The sequence below is a fragment of the Schistocerca gregaria genome, chromosome 3 (assembly GCF_023897955.1).
Source record: "Schistocerca gregaria isolate iqSchGreg1 chromosome 3, iqSchGreg1.2, whole genome shotgun sequence".
Classification (NCBI taxonomy): Eukaryota; Metazoa; Arthropoda; class Insecta; order Orthoptera; family Acrididae; genus Schistocerca; species Schistocerca gregaria.
Window position 1 is genome coordinate 609338205 of NC_064922.1, and position 17266 is coordinate 609355470.

Consider the following 17266-nt stretch of genomic DNA (forward strand, 5'->3'; position numbering starts at 1 on the left):
GAATGTTCCTAACAAAAATACAGCAATAACCTGACAGTACATAGATCATTGTTTTCCTCTGATAATCCCGTATATTCATATAAATATATTAAATAACCAAGACCTATTTTAACTATAAATAAAGGTACACTAATATCATGTAAGCAGACTACTATTAATGAGACAGTAAAGTTAGCATAATGTACAAGCACTATCTAGTAGCAGCTTCAGTCTGCAATGTGAACTGTGGAACAAAGTCTGCAGAAACAAGCAAATCAAAATCAATTCATTACATCAGTCACCATTCAGATGGACTGATTGCCAACATAATGAAGAGACTGTATCAGAATAACTTGATGAGAACTGCATGTAGTAACTAAAATTAATTAGAATTTTCTTGGACTGTGGTATCATAGCCAGTTGATACATCACAGAGGGTAATCGTTCTGTGTGCAGAGGTTGGCACTACAGGTTTTGCAGTTGTCCGACAGCACCAGCGACAGTTATCAGCACTACCCAACCATTGGCCACATGACTGCCATGCCCCCCCCCCCCCCCCTGAGCTGAGGCACCACTGGCATCACCAATCACCTGGACATGAGATCGCCTGACTACAGCTCTAGCCAGTTCCTGCAGAGTAGCTCCAGTTAGCAACAGACGAGGACTGTCACGGTGCAGTCGCAACTTTCTCTACAAAAGTAGTACATAAAAACTGGCCTCAGGACTTATCTTTATTTGTGCATTATGAACAGTTAAAGTTTTTAACTTATACTGGATTTCACAAGGACTTGTATACACAATTTGATAAGGATGCTCTGTACCAAAGTTTTGTATAGTACAACATTGCTCTCCGTGATGGTGTTTTCTCATTCTTTTGATTTCTGCCTTAGAAGCCATGCACTGTCCTGACAGAGCAAGAGTACTCTTTGCAATGAGATATTACTTGGCCACTTCATGGAGTTTCAATCCTATAATTCCCCTTCTCTTCTTCTTCTTCTTCTTCTTCACAAAAACAAAGAAATGCATATCACTGATCCTTCAAGCAAAATACATTCTTTGAACCATGAATTACTTTAGGAAATCATAACAACAAAGATGGTTCCATCTTGCTTCTCAAACTAATAATAGTGACAATATAAATTACATTGATGATATCAGGTTTCTCACAAGACGAGAGAAACGAAAGCTTAAAATAAGCCTAGTGAAGTCTACTTCCAACTAACTGACTTCTTTCTTACATTTTCACTTTTATCTGAAGTTAGAAACCAAGTTAAACAACTCTGGAAACAACAACAAAAAAAAGAAAAATGGACCGAATCAGCTGAATTATTAGAGCTTTTGTAGCTTCTGACTGCAATGTTTTCTTGTCAAATATTTCCACAGACAGCAGTATCTGAATTTTACCAATAAAATCTCTTGTATCAATATTCTTAATGGAAGTAATCTGCCTGAATTATCATAACTTAATCGTTCTCCAATATCATTTACTACCAACCCAGATTGAAGGATAACTTGTTAACAAGGAAGATTTACTTGTCCTTTTCCCTAAGTGATCAAATGTATTCCTTTTCTGTAAGTACAAAGTGTGAATTTAAATAAAACAATAAAATATGTACATAAGGTAATACAACATACAGGATGACAATTATTGAACTATATGAAATAAAACTGTCATAACCTTTGAATGTTTTGCATTAGGACGTTCAAACTGCATGGTTGGCCATGGAGCATGATGGGAATTACTACGCCCACTTTCATTTGGATGAGTTTGTAAGCCAAATTAGCACATTTGGGGGACTGCGAATCCTCATTTCGTGACCGAAGTCTCCTAACCCTCAACAGGTAACTATGTGGTGTGCAATGTCCAGTAACAGAATAATCGGTGAGATATTCCTCGATGGCACAGTGACTAGTAAAGGTATGTGAAGGTTCTGCAAGATGATTTCATCCCCATTATCCAAAGTCACCTAATTTTGACAAAATGTGGATCACGCAAGATGGAGCTTGATCCCATTGAAGCAGGAGAGTGTTTGACATCCTGGAGGAGCACTTTGGGGACCACATTCTGGCTCTGTGGTACCCGGGGCCACTGGCATGGGCCTCGACTGGCTGCCCCATTCTCTGGGTCTGAACACATGTGATTACTTTTGTGGGGCTATATGAAAGACAAGATGTACTGCAATAACCATAAAGTCATTGTTGAGCTGAAAACAGCCCTTCAGGAGGCCATTGACAGCATCTAAGTTCCTACACTTTAGCGGGTATTGTAGAATTTCGCTATTCATCTGTGCCACATCCTTGCTAACCTTAAAATATCTGCAGTGATGTTTACATGTTGAATAAAGTGTATGCACCCCGTAGTTTGTAACTAATTTACATTTCTTTTTTCCCGTATAGTTCAATAATTGTCACCCTGTATATGTCATCACTTGAAGCTGCATACTAACATGAGTGTATACATTGTGTAAGGCGTAAAGAGAAACCAGAAGAGATCTGCCCACGTGGAAGATGACAGCAATGTGGGTGCCACATCTGCAAATGCTGGCCGCTTGATTTTCACAGCGACTGGCTGCACAGCACTGAATTCACATGGAGCAAATCTGGAAAAAAAATTCAGTCTGGCAATGTCTAAAAATAAATACATACAACACTATTGCAACAATAAGTTACAGAACCTGCGGACAGTGTAACTAAGTAAATGCTACTTCAGAAAGTGGCTAGTCTAACACACACACACACACACACACACACACACACACACACACACACACACACACACACACAGAGAGAGAGAGAGAGAGAGAGAGAGAGAGAGAGAGAGAGAGGAGGGGGGGATGAAGGAGATGGAGAGAGAGGGTGGGGGGTATTATTATTATTATTATTATTATTATTATTATTATTATTATTATTATTATTAATCCATGCCAATTGCACAGCAGGAATTACAAAATTCAAGAGTGACAGTGTTTGCAGCAACTTCAATGTAAATATCATTGTATTCAGCTTCACTGTATTCAGCTATCAGCAAACAAGAGCCTTGTTTCATTCAACCTGAACTAAGTTGTGGATTTTGTCTGCTCCTCACTCATTATCCTCACAGAAACCTCTATGATACTAAACTATGGGAAACAAGCAGGAGCTATATTTAAGTCATTATCTGCTATGAAGCCGGGTTGCATCACCCAAGGATGTTAAGCAAATACACTGAAGAGCCAAAGAAACTGGTACGCCTGCCTAATATCATGTAGGGCCCCCACAAGCATGCCACAGTATCTCAACAGGATGTGCCATGGACTCTACTAATGTCTGAAGTAGTGCTTAAGGGATTCAAACCACGAATCCTGCAATGCTGTCCATAAGAGCATGAGCTGGTGGAGTTTTCTTCTGAACAGCTTGTAGCAAGGCATGTCATTATGTTCAATAATGATCAAGGGTACATGAGTGGGCCATTGACCAAAAGCCCATATCGATTATGTTTCATTAAATGGTTCATGTGCTTACACTTGTTGATGGCCCAGCATTGAAATCTGCAGTAATTTGCGGAAGGGTTGCACTACTGTTACACTGAACGATTATCTTCAGTCGTTGTTAGTCCCTTTCTTGCTGAATCTTTTTCTGGCCATGTGAAGTCAGGGATTTGATGTTTTACCAGCTCAAATGGGTCTGAGCACTATGGGACTTCACATCTATGATCATCAGTCCCCCAGAACTCAGAACTACTTAAACCTAAGTAACCTAAGGACCTCACACAACACCCTGTCATCACAAGGCAGTGATGTTTTACTGGATTCCTGACACTCACAGTACACTCAAGAAATGGTCGTATGGGAAAATCCCCACTTCATAGGTACCTCTGAGATGCTATGTCCCATCGCTTGTATAACACCACGTTCAAACTCGCTTAAATCTCGATAAACTGCCATTGCAGCAGCAGTAACTGATCTAAAAGCAGTAACTGATCTAAAATTGCGCCAGACACTTGCTGTCTAATTCTGCCTGTTTACATATCTCTGTATTTAAATACGCATGCCTATCCAATTTTCTTTGGCACTTCAGTGTACTTTCTATGTGTTTCAACCCCCTTACATCCTGAATTTCACACATCTTTCCAGCATGTCTGCCCACTGCAAGTATCCAACTTTCCCCTCTTCCTTTTTAATGTGATCCCTGGTGCTTGATTGCTTCATAAATTCAAGATTTCAGCCATATCCTTAGTTTTCGGAAGACACACCCTCTACAGTCTCATGGTTAGCATTGCAGACTTCAAACATTTGAATACTGATGACCACCTAAACCAAGAATAATGGGAACTTCTGGAAATAATGGAAATTTGTGACACCACTTTCTTTTCAGTAACGTTTTAAATTAATTTCAGCAATAAATTATATAATTCATGTTTTCCAAATATTTATGTTATGTACTAGTGCACTTTCTAAAATTTTCTTTCTATAAAAACTGATACATGACTATAATAATAATAATAATAATAATAATAATAATAATAATAACATTAATAACAATAATTTTGCATATCTTGGTGAATTAATCTTGTGCTAAGAAAATTAGTTATCCCATAGATATGACACCAATCTGTCTCACAAGGACTACTGAGAACTTTTTTGAATAAAATATGCACCAATAATGATATACAAGTGACCAAAGTTGTCCCCTCAAGCTACAGCTTTCTTAATCTTGTTTATGTACCTCAAATGTTTGCTGAATTGTTAACTTCACTACTTTAATCATTTAATATACACACAGTTCTTTCACATAATCTAACTTTATCGACTGTTTTGGGATTACACATTGCACAGTGCGAGAAGAAATGAACACCTTTGTTTATGTTTGCCTGTATTTACAACATTTCACAACTGCAATCTTATTTTTATATCAATCGTATTTGTATTTCAGCCCTTTTTTTCCCTAACAGCTAACGGTTTGTAACTTGTGTTTTGTCCCATGCATTGCATGTACGAGTGCCAATTAAACATCTACCTAGTCTGGAGATGTTTTTGAAATTTTCAATGGAATAAATAATACAACGCATCTGTTTAAAATATTCTCGCTTTTCTTGCCAAGTAAATCTGCAGTGAACCCACAAGATTTCAGAAGGCATATTTTGGCTGAGTGATAAGTGTCTTGCGGTCCATCTTATACAATCATCAGCGATACTGGATACTCTCATCCCTGCAAAAGCCATACTGTAACCATTTAATTTCTGCACTGGCCCTGTGTTAACATGACCAGCCTGCACTTGCTGTCCACTGTTGCATCACGGAGTCCAGAATGTTTATGTCAATACCATCTTATAGCTTCCAAAAAAGGATGTCAAACGGTACTGAGTGCCCAGTCCCTACTCCAATCAATAAGATTCAATTTAACTCTTATTTCAATTGCCACCTTAATAATACCGTCTCAGAAACCACTTGTCGGACAGTTAATACACATCTTTTCAAAATCTGAATTGTGCACCTCCATTAAGCTGTGCTCAGTGTGTACTGCTTTGACAAAGCCTTACATTGCATATATGTTCAGTATAACGCAGCGATGGGACTGTCCGACATACGATTTGCTGCACGTTTAAGGAATTTGATATACTCCAGATGTTAGAAAGGCCTAAATTATCCGTACTACCCAAAAGATTTATCAAACTCTACAAGCGACCAACTGATAGGCTTCATTCATTTCTTGTTTGGAGCTCTGCCATTTCAGCATATGGTAGAAAGCCAAGTTGATCTTCTTCTTTGCTCTTGTTTCTGTGTGTTGGTGTGCTTAGTGCCTTCTTAAACTCCTACCTCTTACAGCCACTGGAAGCAAAGATATTTTGCAGATGATGCAGCTCCATATGGTATGTTCTAACAAACAGTCCTCATTCTGTATATCAGTGACATCAAACAAGAAAATTACTTTAGTGGGTGATGGCACAGGTCTTTACTGGCAGATTTTGGCTGGTATGAAAGTTTTCTATGTACTCCACATTACAGAGTCAGGTCTCTTTGACAAATGGACATCCAGATGTGGAAAACAACTGTTCTTCTCCACCTCCCAGTTGAATTTAATGTTTCTGTGAGTGCTACTTACGTGGCTCCTACCAAACGTGTCTACCCTACAGACGTTCTTTGCCTTGTGTGGCACTGTTTTTGGTGTGATTTCTTCAAATTCCTCATGTAGACATCTGTCACAATAGGTAATAGAGGCGGGCACATTTGAACACCAACAACTTTACCATAAAAGTCCTCATCATGTAAGAATATATCATTAAGTGGTGACAAATCAAACTTAAGATGTAGTCTTCAAAATGTTGCTCCAGTACAGACTGTTTTATTTTTCTTATGATATCCACAAACTGTAGTGACCTAATACAGTGACTGCAGTGGACCACATGATCACCTGGCATGGTGGCCTTCTGTTGTTTCAGTTCACATGTCTAAGGATACAACCATCTGGTGTACCTGTGGATGACCCTGCAGGCGAGCTGGTGTGGTGCCTGTGGTTTCAATTGCTTCGTGATATCTTGCAGTAATCAACAGTAGTCCAGGAGTGTAGAAGTCTTCCTTGTAACAGTAGATATTGGATCCCTTTCAGTTTTGCAATTTGCCTTCTGAAAAGCCCCAAACACACTGTGGATTGCCACAGCAAGAAACCCGAGCAGATTTTATTGCCTTCACATACCAAGAGAACCTTCATTTGCATAATATTTGCTTACTTTAGCAATCCTTTAGTTCCACTAGTAGTGGTTCCCTCTGGGAGGAGGAGGACAGCACCAGAGCTAGAGTCTGAATCCTGGTGCCTTTCATCCACCAAGTCATCCTTAATGCCAAGAAGGTCATTTACCCATAAGGGAAGACCCCAGTCTTTTGGTTTCTGAAACAGAAACATAATATGCACCACAGGTCCTGCAGACTGCAACAAAAGATGTCTTATAAAAATATTAATATTTACAAAACAATACACATTATAGCAATACACTAACAGAAAAAAATTGGATCTGCACAATATTTGTAATAATTAATAAAACACTGATGTACCCAATTTCAAATCTCCCCTGGTGAAAAGTCAGCCACTCATTAAGGAAAGGTAGGTTAGAGTTAAAAATGCTGTCTACATCAGTGTCAGGTATAGAGCACAAGATTGAATATGGATAGGGTGGTGGGGGAAATCATCCACGACACTGTTTAAAGGACCATTCTCACATTCACTTTATGAAAGTGGAAACCATACAGAGGCCGTACGAGGCAGGTTTGACAGGATGTGAATCCCACTACTCCCAGACTCGAAAGCAATCTCTCCTGAAAGTAAACATGCAAACAGTAATATGAGGAAAGAGCAAGCAGCTACATTTAAGTAATTCTTCCATTGTCATCTATAGGAAATGTATGCGCTTGACCATATTTTAACATTTTACATGACTGGTCACAAGTTAGATATGAGAAAAAATGACAAAATTATGTTAGCAAATGTTCGAAGACTCACAGTATAAACTGATCGGCTTATAGGGCCATTACAATAAATACCCCAGTGAATAGCATTCATTTGGTGCAATCTGATGGCAAAAAGACTCGGTGAATGTTACAGACAGAATTATTACTCACTTTCACTGCCAGCTACTTTAAGGCAAGAGGGATTTACACTATATGGTCAACAAGTGCAACGAAAATGGAATTTTGTTAAAAATAGATATGAAACAAATGATTTAGCAGCACAACTGAGATGACTCCAATGACAGCAGGTCTTCACAATGGATGGACCACAGTTTCATGATTTTTTTTCTTGTTATTCTTAATGTCAGGCATTAAATAAAATTTAAGTTGTTCACCAGGCATGTGCAGCACCTCCCATCCATAGGAGATAAGGTTGAGGTCACTTCATAGTAGTACTTTAATGGTCCTTTATTTCATGATCTAAACCTGTTGACAATGCTGAATAAACATGACTATGTAGGTAATCTGAATGACCAAACTTTTCACCACCATTCAGATCACAAACATAATCTGTTAAAAGTTTATGAGAAGGCATTCATGCATTTAGCATTCATGCACTTACCTCGAATGATAATTCCATGAGTGATAATGGGTACTGACATGCTGAAGTAACAACCAATTTTGAACAACCAATGACATATTGATCACATAAGTTTCTAAGGCAATGAAAGTAACTATTTGTTTCTAATGTAATGGAGACTTTGAAATATAACTGCTCAAATTGCAGGCATGCTATATTTATGGGGAAAGCAGTCCATTTGTTGGGTCAAAATATACATAGCTATATAGGTAACAAACACAGTTTATGGATGATCAATACTAATCTCTAGCTATCAAAATTCTGGAAATGCGAATTTCAAGTTTACTCATGCCACTTTAAGTAAATGGAAGTAACAACTTAGCATAGAATAAAGACATTGGACTATGTTACACATTAGCCCATTACCACAACCATAATCATTATGCATTTCAAAGTAAATCATTAATAACTATTTCATCTACAAGCAATAAAAAAGTACTATGTAGGTCTACACCAGTAACTGGAGTGCTGATATGAGGAAGAATGGCAGGAAGTATGTCTATGCTATATGACCAGTTAGTATTTTTTTGGTATGTAGATGTAATCATGTTAGCAGTTTCCCCCTACGATCCTCTAACTAGCTATAGCAAATCTGACCTACTGCCAACATCAACATCATCTCTATTCCACAAACAAAGTGAGAGATTGAAAGTAGTGAAACTTTTAGACCATTCTATTTGCCCCATGCACTTGAATTGCATTGTATTAGAATAGTACGAGAAATATTTCATAACACTACCAAATATATTCTTTCAACAACTTTCCAAATTTAAATCCAGAAGAAACACAATACAATTATTAGAAAGATTTGGTTTGTTACAGTTTAGAGTAGATCTGCTTCATTGGAATATTTATCAGCATAGTGTAAGGCATAAAACAGTCCGAGATACACAGTGAGAACCAATACAATGTGCCACGGCGTCAGGGATGGCAGTGTATGCAGAGCTGAACACACATTCAAGGCGGTCAACCTTTAACATTTTGCCACTTCTACTGAGGACTGGATGTGGTCAATCACATGTTGACAGCATAGGCTTGCAGACAGCATTGTGATGAACAAAACCTTGGTCATGAATATCGGCAAAGGGTTGTGAGTCTGTTGATCTCTCAATGAAATGTGATGGAGCTTCTGTATCTGTGTTCAGTCTGTTGATAAAGTCCAATGCCTTGATAAGTGTGTCTGGCATGTTGCTCAGAAACTCACTAGGCAGTCTGATTGGTTGGCAGTAGACAAGATTTGCTGGTGTAGATTTCAGATCATGATTGGCAGTGTTTCTGTCCAATGTTACGATTTGTGGCAACAAAAGGATACCCTTAACTGTTGGTGCAGATGTTACACTGAACCATATTCTGCCAGGTGATAAGACATTGTTCGAATGTGCTTAATGCCTAACAAGCCTGCCTTGGTCAAAGGCAATGCAAAGGAACACTCCGAAAAAAGCAACCCATCCATGAAAGAATGTGGTTGTGAACATTTTGGCAATGATGTTGACCATGGGAAAGACTTCAGGCAACCAAGTCGGTTGTGGCAGTTATATCCTTCATAAGGTGATAAAGGTCTGATGATGCCGACAAGTACATGCTCGAAATGCTGGTTAGGTAGGCCAAATGTGCCACTGGTTGCACTGACATAGCAAGAGATCTTATTCTGCTGACAGGTCAAATGCTGGAGCACAAATGCCTTGCAATCTTTGTTGATATTTGGGTATACAAAAGTCCATTTAACCAAATTTATTGTAACTTGGACCCCTCGATGAGAAGTTGTACAGGGATGCAATTGCCTGTTGTCAAAATTTAACAGTCACAAATGGTTGTGGCTTTGATGTGGATACATTCCAATACAACAGCACTCTTAATGGTTGTACTTTGACACACTGGAACCGCATGCTTACATGTATTTGCTAGGAAATCTTTGAGCTCACTGTCAGATTGCTGTACCAAAGTGAGTGCTTCATAATCAGCTGTACCTGTAATCACTTCTAGATGAGAGGTGACACCTGCTGGTTTGTTCAGTTCCCCCACAACATGGACCACATGAATCATAAATTGTCCTACGTAGTCTAACAGCAAAGCCTCAGTGATAGTGGTCTTCATATTGTTGAAGACTGTCTCAGCTTTGCTTGTCCATGGCAGTGTATCACCATTTCAGTGGGCCTTGCAAAAGTTCATTCAATGTGGCGGCCAAAAGTGAACAGTGTCACACAAAAAATGGTAGACATTAGTGACATTGAGAAATTGTCACAACTCACAGACAGTCACAGCTGCAGGGAGTTGATTATTGCTTTCACCTTCTCTTTTGAAAGCAGTATTCCTTGCATGTTGATGGTACAACCCAGGAAGCGGGTTTCTGATGACCCAAAGATGCACTTTGACAGATTATGAGTAGTCCATGCAAACAAGGGTGAGTAAAGATCTGGCACAAACGTTTCAGGTGTTGGAATCTTATATCATCAAAACATTGTTAATGAAAAGATATCATATTTTATGGTGTATAAGACGCTATGGATCGTAAGACATACATTCATTTTTAAGCATTTATTTTAAATGACATTTTTACCGTTTTTATTATTAGACTGCAAACCCAGACAGCAAAAATCCTAGTTTATAAAACCGAACTGACCTTTAAAATCCCTGAAAAATCATCATCTGAACCACCTTCTTCTTCTTCTTCTTCTTCATCCTCTTCTTTTTGTTGTCATCGTTTTCCTATTCGTACATAGGATGGTCTTCACTGTCACTAAGAGCGTTACTTATATACTGCACTTCTTGAAAGAGTTAACAATAATGTCTTTTCTCATTCTAGACATCATCATCATCATCATCATCATCATCATCATCATCATCATCTTCATCGTCATCAACAGAATTCTGCCAAAAGGCAGATTTACACATGGTAGTTCTCCAGGCTGTACGGTCTTCTGCCAGCCTCTTCAGGTCTGCATAACTTCCTCTTCCCTTTATGTCATCTATCATCTTGTATCTCCTTCCTCTCAGTCTTCTTCCACAAATCAGTCTTTCCAAAGCATCTGCCAGCAAGCACTCCCTTCTCAATTAATGTCCCAACCAGTTCTTTTTCCTTTCTCTTACAACCTTCAGCAGACATCATCTCTCACCAACCCTTTCCAATACTCTTTTTTTACTCACTCTTTCCATCCAGCTTATTTTCCCCATGCTTTTAACATTTTTTCATCCTCTTGTCTCAGTGTCCATGTTTCTGCCCCGTATAGTGCCACACTCCAGACGAAACATTTGCCAAACCTTTTCCTTAGACCTTTATCTAATTTGCCACATAAGAGTCTCCTCTTTCTGTTGAATGCCTCCTTCACTATGGCAATTCGAGTTTTCACCTCCTGGTGACATCTCAAGTCTTCAGTTATTGTGCTTCCAAGATATTCAAATGCACTTACTTGGCTAATGGTAGCTTGTCCTATTTTAATACTAGACAATCTGTGTCGTACTGATGACCATACTCTTTGCTTTTGCTGTGTTTATTTGCATACCATATTCTACACAAGCTTCACTCAGATCTTTCAGCATGTTATTCACTGTCCACTCACTTTCTGCCACTAATACCAGATCGTTCAGCATGTTATTCACTGTCTGCTCACTTTGCCACTCATACCATGTCATCCGCAAATCTTATACATTCCATTCTCTTTCCACCAACACATATTCCTCTTATCCCATGTCAGCCTTTCACAATGATCTCTTCCAGGTAAGCGTTAAACAACAGTGGGGAAAGGCAACAACCTTGTCTACCACCTTGGCCAATGATACTTCCTTCTGACATTTCATTTCCAAACCTTATCCTTACTTTCTGGTGTAAATATAGATCCTGTATCATTCGTCTCTCTTTCCAATCCACTCCTTTCCTCTTCAAAATATCAATCAGCTTGTTCCACTGAACTCTGTCAAAAGCCCTTTCTAAATCTATAAAAACGGTAAAGATTTATCTACATTTTTTCATATATCTTTCCCCTATAGTTCTTAACAGGCCAATAGCATCATTGTTCCTTTTCCTCTTCTAAATCCGAACTGCTCCTCTGCAATCCCTCTATCCGGCTGGCCATACAGCCTTCTATTCAACACTCTCAGCAACACGTTAGCTGCATGAGAAATTAGACTGATAGTCCTAAGCTCTTCACATTTTTTAGTGTTTCTCTTTTTCTCTATTGGTATAATAACTGTTGCAAGGAAGTTCTCAGGCCATTCCCCTTTGTCATATATCTCATTACAGAAATAGACTATTTCTTTTCTTGCCTTGTTTCCTAGACTCTTATACAGCTCTGCTGGCAAATCATCAACTCCACATGCCTTCCTATTCTTCATCTCCTTCAGCGCCTTTTCTACTTCTGCTTCCAAGATGGTCTACATCTACATGACTACTCTGCAATTCACATTTAAGTGCTTGGCAGAGGGTTCATCGAACCACAATCATACTATCTCTCTACTATTCCACTCCCGAACAGCGCGCGGGAAAAATGGACACCTAAACCTTTCTGTTCGAGCTCTGATTTCTCTTATTTTATTTTGATGATCATTCCTACCTATGTAGGTTGGGCTCAACAAAATATTTTCACATTCGGAAGAGAAAGTTGGTGACTGAAATTTCGTAAAAAGGTCTCGCTGCGACGAAAAACGTCTTTGCTGTAATGACTACCATCCCAACTCGTGTATCATATCTGCCACACTCTCTCCCCTATTACGTGATAATCCCTTTCAATCTTCTGGCACATATTGCTCCTCCTCAACCTTGATTTCGCTTTGCATTTCATCCCCCTTATATAGACATTCAATATATTCTTGCCATCTGTTCAAAACCTCATGGGGTTCTTCTGCTAGAGTACCATTCGCTTTTTCTGTTTCCATGTTATTCCTCTTTCTTTTATGTTCAAAAAATATCTCACTAGCCAGTCTATACATCATTTCACACTTTCCCTCTTTCTCCATTTTCTCTATTTCATTGCATTTCTGTTTCATCCATTTTTCCATTGCTTCTTCAGTTTTTCTTCTTAATTCATTATTCAGTTTCCTGCACCTCTTTTTGCCTTCTTCAGTTTCTACATTTTTCCACTTTCTCTGCTCTTCCATCTTTTTCAACATGTTTTCTGTTATCCATTCTTTCTGGTACTCTGGGATAATCTAATTCCTATTATTTCTTTGGCAGAGTCCATGAGTCCTTCCTTCATTTTTATCCATTTGTCATTCACACTTTCCCATTTTTCATAAATCTGTTTTCCAAATCTGATGCCTTTCCTACCTCTTTGAGTCGACTGTTTTCAACCTCACTTTTATTTCCCCCACTACCAGGTTGTAGTCTGAATTTATATCCGCTCCTGGATGAGCTTTGGCATTCTTCAAACAGTTCTGCATGACGACAGTTCTTTTACTCAGTACACCAAATATCAGAGGAGTTTCACCCATATTCACTATTTGCCTTAGTTCCCCACTGGTTTTCTTTTTATGCTGAATAATAAAGCGATGGGAAAATAATATTCTCTTCACACTCTTGTGGTATTTTCTAAGATATTTTGGTTTCAGTTCACATGCTTTGTTCATGGTGCTTCATAAACCTGTTGCACTAACCAACTCCACTTTTGAAGCTGCTTAAGTTCCACTGTATCTACACTTAGATCTATACTCTGAAAACCACCGTGAGATGCATGGCACATGGTACACCACATTGCACCAGTTACTAGGATTTCTTCCTGTTCCAATCATGTAGGGAGCTTGAGAAGAATGACTGACTGAACGCCTTTGTGCATGCAGTACTTACTCTAGTCTTATCCTCATGATCCCTATGTGAATGATACTTAGGGGGTTGTGGTACATTTCTAGAGTAATCATTTAAAGACAGTTCTTGAAACTTTGTTAACAGACTTTCACGGGACCGTTTACGTCTATCTTCAAGAGTCGACCAGTTCAGTTGCTTCAGTATCTCTGTGACACTCTCCCAGGGATTAAACAAATGTGTGACCATTCATGTTGCCCTTCTTTGTGTGTGTTGGATATCCCTTGTTAATCCTATCTGGTACAGGTCCCACATACTTTAGTAATATTCTAGAACAGGTCGCATGAGTGATTTGTAAGCAATCTCCTTTGTAGATTGATTGCACTTCCCCAGTATTCTACCAATAAACTAAAGTCTACCAACCACCTGCTTTATCCTGTAGCGCTAGCTTGCGAGTGAGTATATGAATCATTTTGTACACTCTTGGAAATGGAAAAAAGAACACATTGACACCGGTGTGTCAGACCCACCATACTTGCTCCGGACACTGAGAGAGGGCTGTACAAGCAATGATCACACGCACGGCACAGCGGACACACCAGGAACCGCGGTGTTGGCCGTCGAATGGCGCTAGCTGCGCAGCATTTGTGCACCGCCGCCGTCAGTGTCAGCCAGTTTGCCGTGGCATACGAAGCTCCAGCGCAGTCTTTAACACTGGTAGCATGCCGCGACAGCGTGGACGTGAACCGTATGTGCAGTTGACGGACTTTGAGCGAGGGCGTATAGTGGGCATGCGGGAGGCCGGGTGGACGTACCGCCGAATTGCTCAACACGTGGGGCGTGAGGTCTCCACAGTACATCGATGTTGTCGCCAGTGGTCGGCGGAAGGTGCACGTGCCCGTCGACCTGGGACCGGACCGCAGCGACGCACGGATGCACGCCAAGACCGTAGGATCCTACGCAGTGCCGTAGGGGACCGCACCGCCACTTCCCAGCAAATTAGGGACACTGTTGCTCCTGGGGTATCGGCGAGGACCATTCGCAACCATCTCCATGAAGCTGGGCTACGGTCCCGCACACCGTTAGGCCGTCTTCCGCTCACGCCCCAACATCGTGCAGCCCAACTCTAGTGGTGTCGCGACAGGCGTGAATGGAGGGACGAATGGAGACGTGTCGTCTTCAGCGATGAGAGTCGCTTCTGCCTTGGTGACAATGATGGTCGTATGCGTGTTTGGCGCCGTGCAGGTGAGCGCCACAATGAGGACTGCATACGACCGAGGCACACAGGGCCAACACCCGGCATCATGGTGTGGGGAGCGATCTCCTACACTGGCCGTACACCTCTGGTGATCGTCGAGGGGACACTGAATAGTGCACGGTACATCCAAACCGTCATCGAACCCATCGTTCTACCATTCCTAGACCGGCAAGGGAACTTACTGTTCCAACAGGACAATGCACGTCCGCAAGTATCCCGTGCCACCCAACGCGCTCTAGAAGGTGTAAGTCAACTACCCTGGCCAGCAAGATCTCCGGATCTGTCCCCCATTGAGCATGTTTGGGACTGGATGAAGCGTCGTCTCACGCGGTCTGCACGTCCAGCACGAACGCTGGTCCAACTGAGGCGCCAGGTGGAAATGGCATGGCAAGCCGTTCCACAGGACTACATCCAGCATCTCTACGATCGTCTCCATGGGAGAATAGCAGCCTGCATTGCTGCGAAAGGTGGATATACACTGTACTAGAGCCGACATTGTGCATGCTCTTTTGCCTGTGTCCATGTGCCTGTGGTTCTGTCAGTGTGATCATGTGATGTATCTGACCCCAGGAATGTGTCAATAAAGTTTCCCCTTCCTGGGACAATGAATTCACGGTGTTCTTATTTCAATTTCCAGGAGTGTATTAGTTTCAATCCCATTTTTATGGCATCCTTTATCTATTTCGGTGTGTAATGTTCTAGTTTTGGACATTTTGCATTCAGTCCTCTATTTGCACATTTAGTATTCCTTATTTTTTTTCAGTTCTTCTGTATTAGCCAACCAATAATGAATTTTTTTTTTTGGTTGGCGGAGAGCTGAAATGCCACCCAGTTGCTCTGCTTCCAGGTTGTTCTGCATATTCTATTACTTTCAACTCATAGCCCACAGTGTACTGGGTTTGTTATGGTGAGGTAGGAAGGAGATAGTAAGAGCAAACTTGCGAGTCCCCACAACTTCTGTTTGCTGCATTAGTGCAATGCCGCTGCCAGTTGAATCCAATTTTGCCAGACAGGGAGAGGTATTCTGCGTCACCCAATATATAGCCATTTTTAAGATGTTAAATCAAGCACCGAACTTTTGATATTAATTTGACATATAAGATACACCTGAAATTTCGAGGCAATTTTTCTAAGAAAAAGTGCATCTTTTAGTCTGTAAAATAAGCTAAAAGAAATCATGATCTCATGTAATTTCATGCAATTGCACATAAAACACTGAATGGTCTGTGCAACATTACATGGTCCAAAAGGCTTTCTCGTAAACGAAAACAGACCAAATCCGGTACAGATGGCAATTTTATTTACTTCTTCTGGAGCAACGAGTACCTGGTAAAATGCACATACCGAACCTAACATGGAAAAAACGTGATTGCTGTGGTCTTCAATCTGCAAGACCAGATGGCGATCAGGAATTTTTCCTAGGGTTTAGTTGCCAGTAATCATCACATTGACATCATCCATTAGTCTTTCTGGGAACTATGTGCAGTGGTGAGCCCAGCTACTGCTTGAAAGGCAGCAGATTCCTTGTGCAAGCATAAAGAAAAACTCTTGTTTCACTGCTTCCAACTTTTCTACCATTAAGCAACAAGATCAAGTGTGAAATGGTGGTCCTGGTGTTGTCAATATGTAATGTAGTGTCGAATGTCTTACCATCATTAGTGTCGGCAGCTGCCAAAGTACGTCAGGGAAGTGCTCGAGAAGTTCTACATAAGGAGAATCACATGCAATCATTCACAGAGCTGTATTGTCCACATAGCGTACCGTATTTACTCAAATCTAAGCCACACTTTTTTTCCGGTTTTTGTAATCCAAAACACTGCCTGCGGCTTAGAATCGAGTGCAAAGCAAGCAGAAGTTCTGAAAAATGTTGGTAGGTGCCGCCACAACTAACTCCTGATGTCTAATATATGTAATGCTACACAGGCATGCTTTGTAGGCACAAAGATGAATACTGGCGCCAAAAAACCTCTGCGTCAGTAACTCAATTTAAAAGAGGTGGAAGAAGAGCTTTTTTTCTCTGCCCCAGGTTTCAACCACTGCATTTTCATACATTATCCAACGAAGTAAATACAAATTCCTTATTGTTCATCTTCGAATGTAGCATCATTTCAATGTACTACGAAGATCCAACTGGCGTATACTGTTTGGGATTGTTTGTCAATATGGCCAACTCTACGTTCTGATTTTTTGCAGATCTGTGAGAAGAGATGGTTGCTAATAGGAACTTTTATGAACTG

At 40.4% G+C, this 17266-nt stretch overlaps 1 protein-coding gene across 2 annotated transcripts in view; it reads right to left on the reverse strand.

The window, feature by feature from the left end:
* Positions 1–17266, reverse strand: part of LOC126353775 (lipid droplet-regulating VLDL assembly factor AUP1-like) — a 99277-nt gene that overhangs the window by 59326 nt on the left and 22685 nt on the right. For both annotated transcript variants that reach the window (XM_050002856.1, XM_050002855.1), the window contains exons 5-6: positions 6686–6843; positions 2427–2579 (exon numbers count right to left, since the gene is read on the reverse strand). In XM_050002856.1, coding sequence (XP_049858813.1) covers positions 2427–2579; positions 6686–6843 — 311 coding nt within the window. The remainder of the gene's footprint in view (positions 1–2426; positions 2580–6685; positions 6844–17266) is intronic.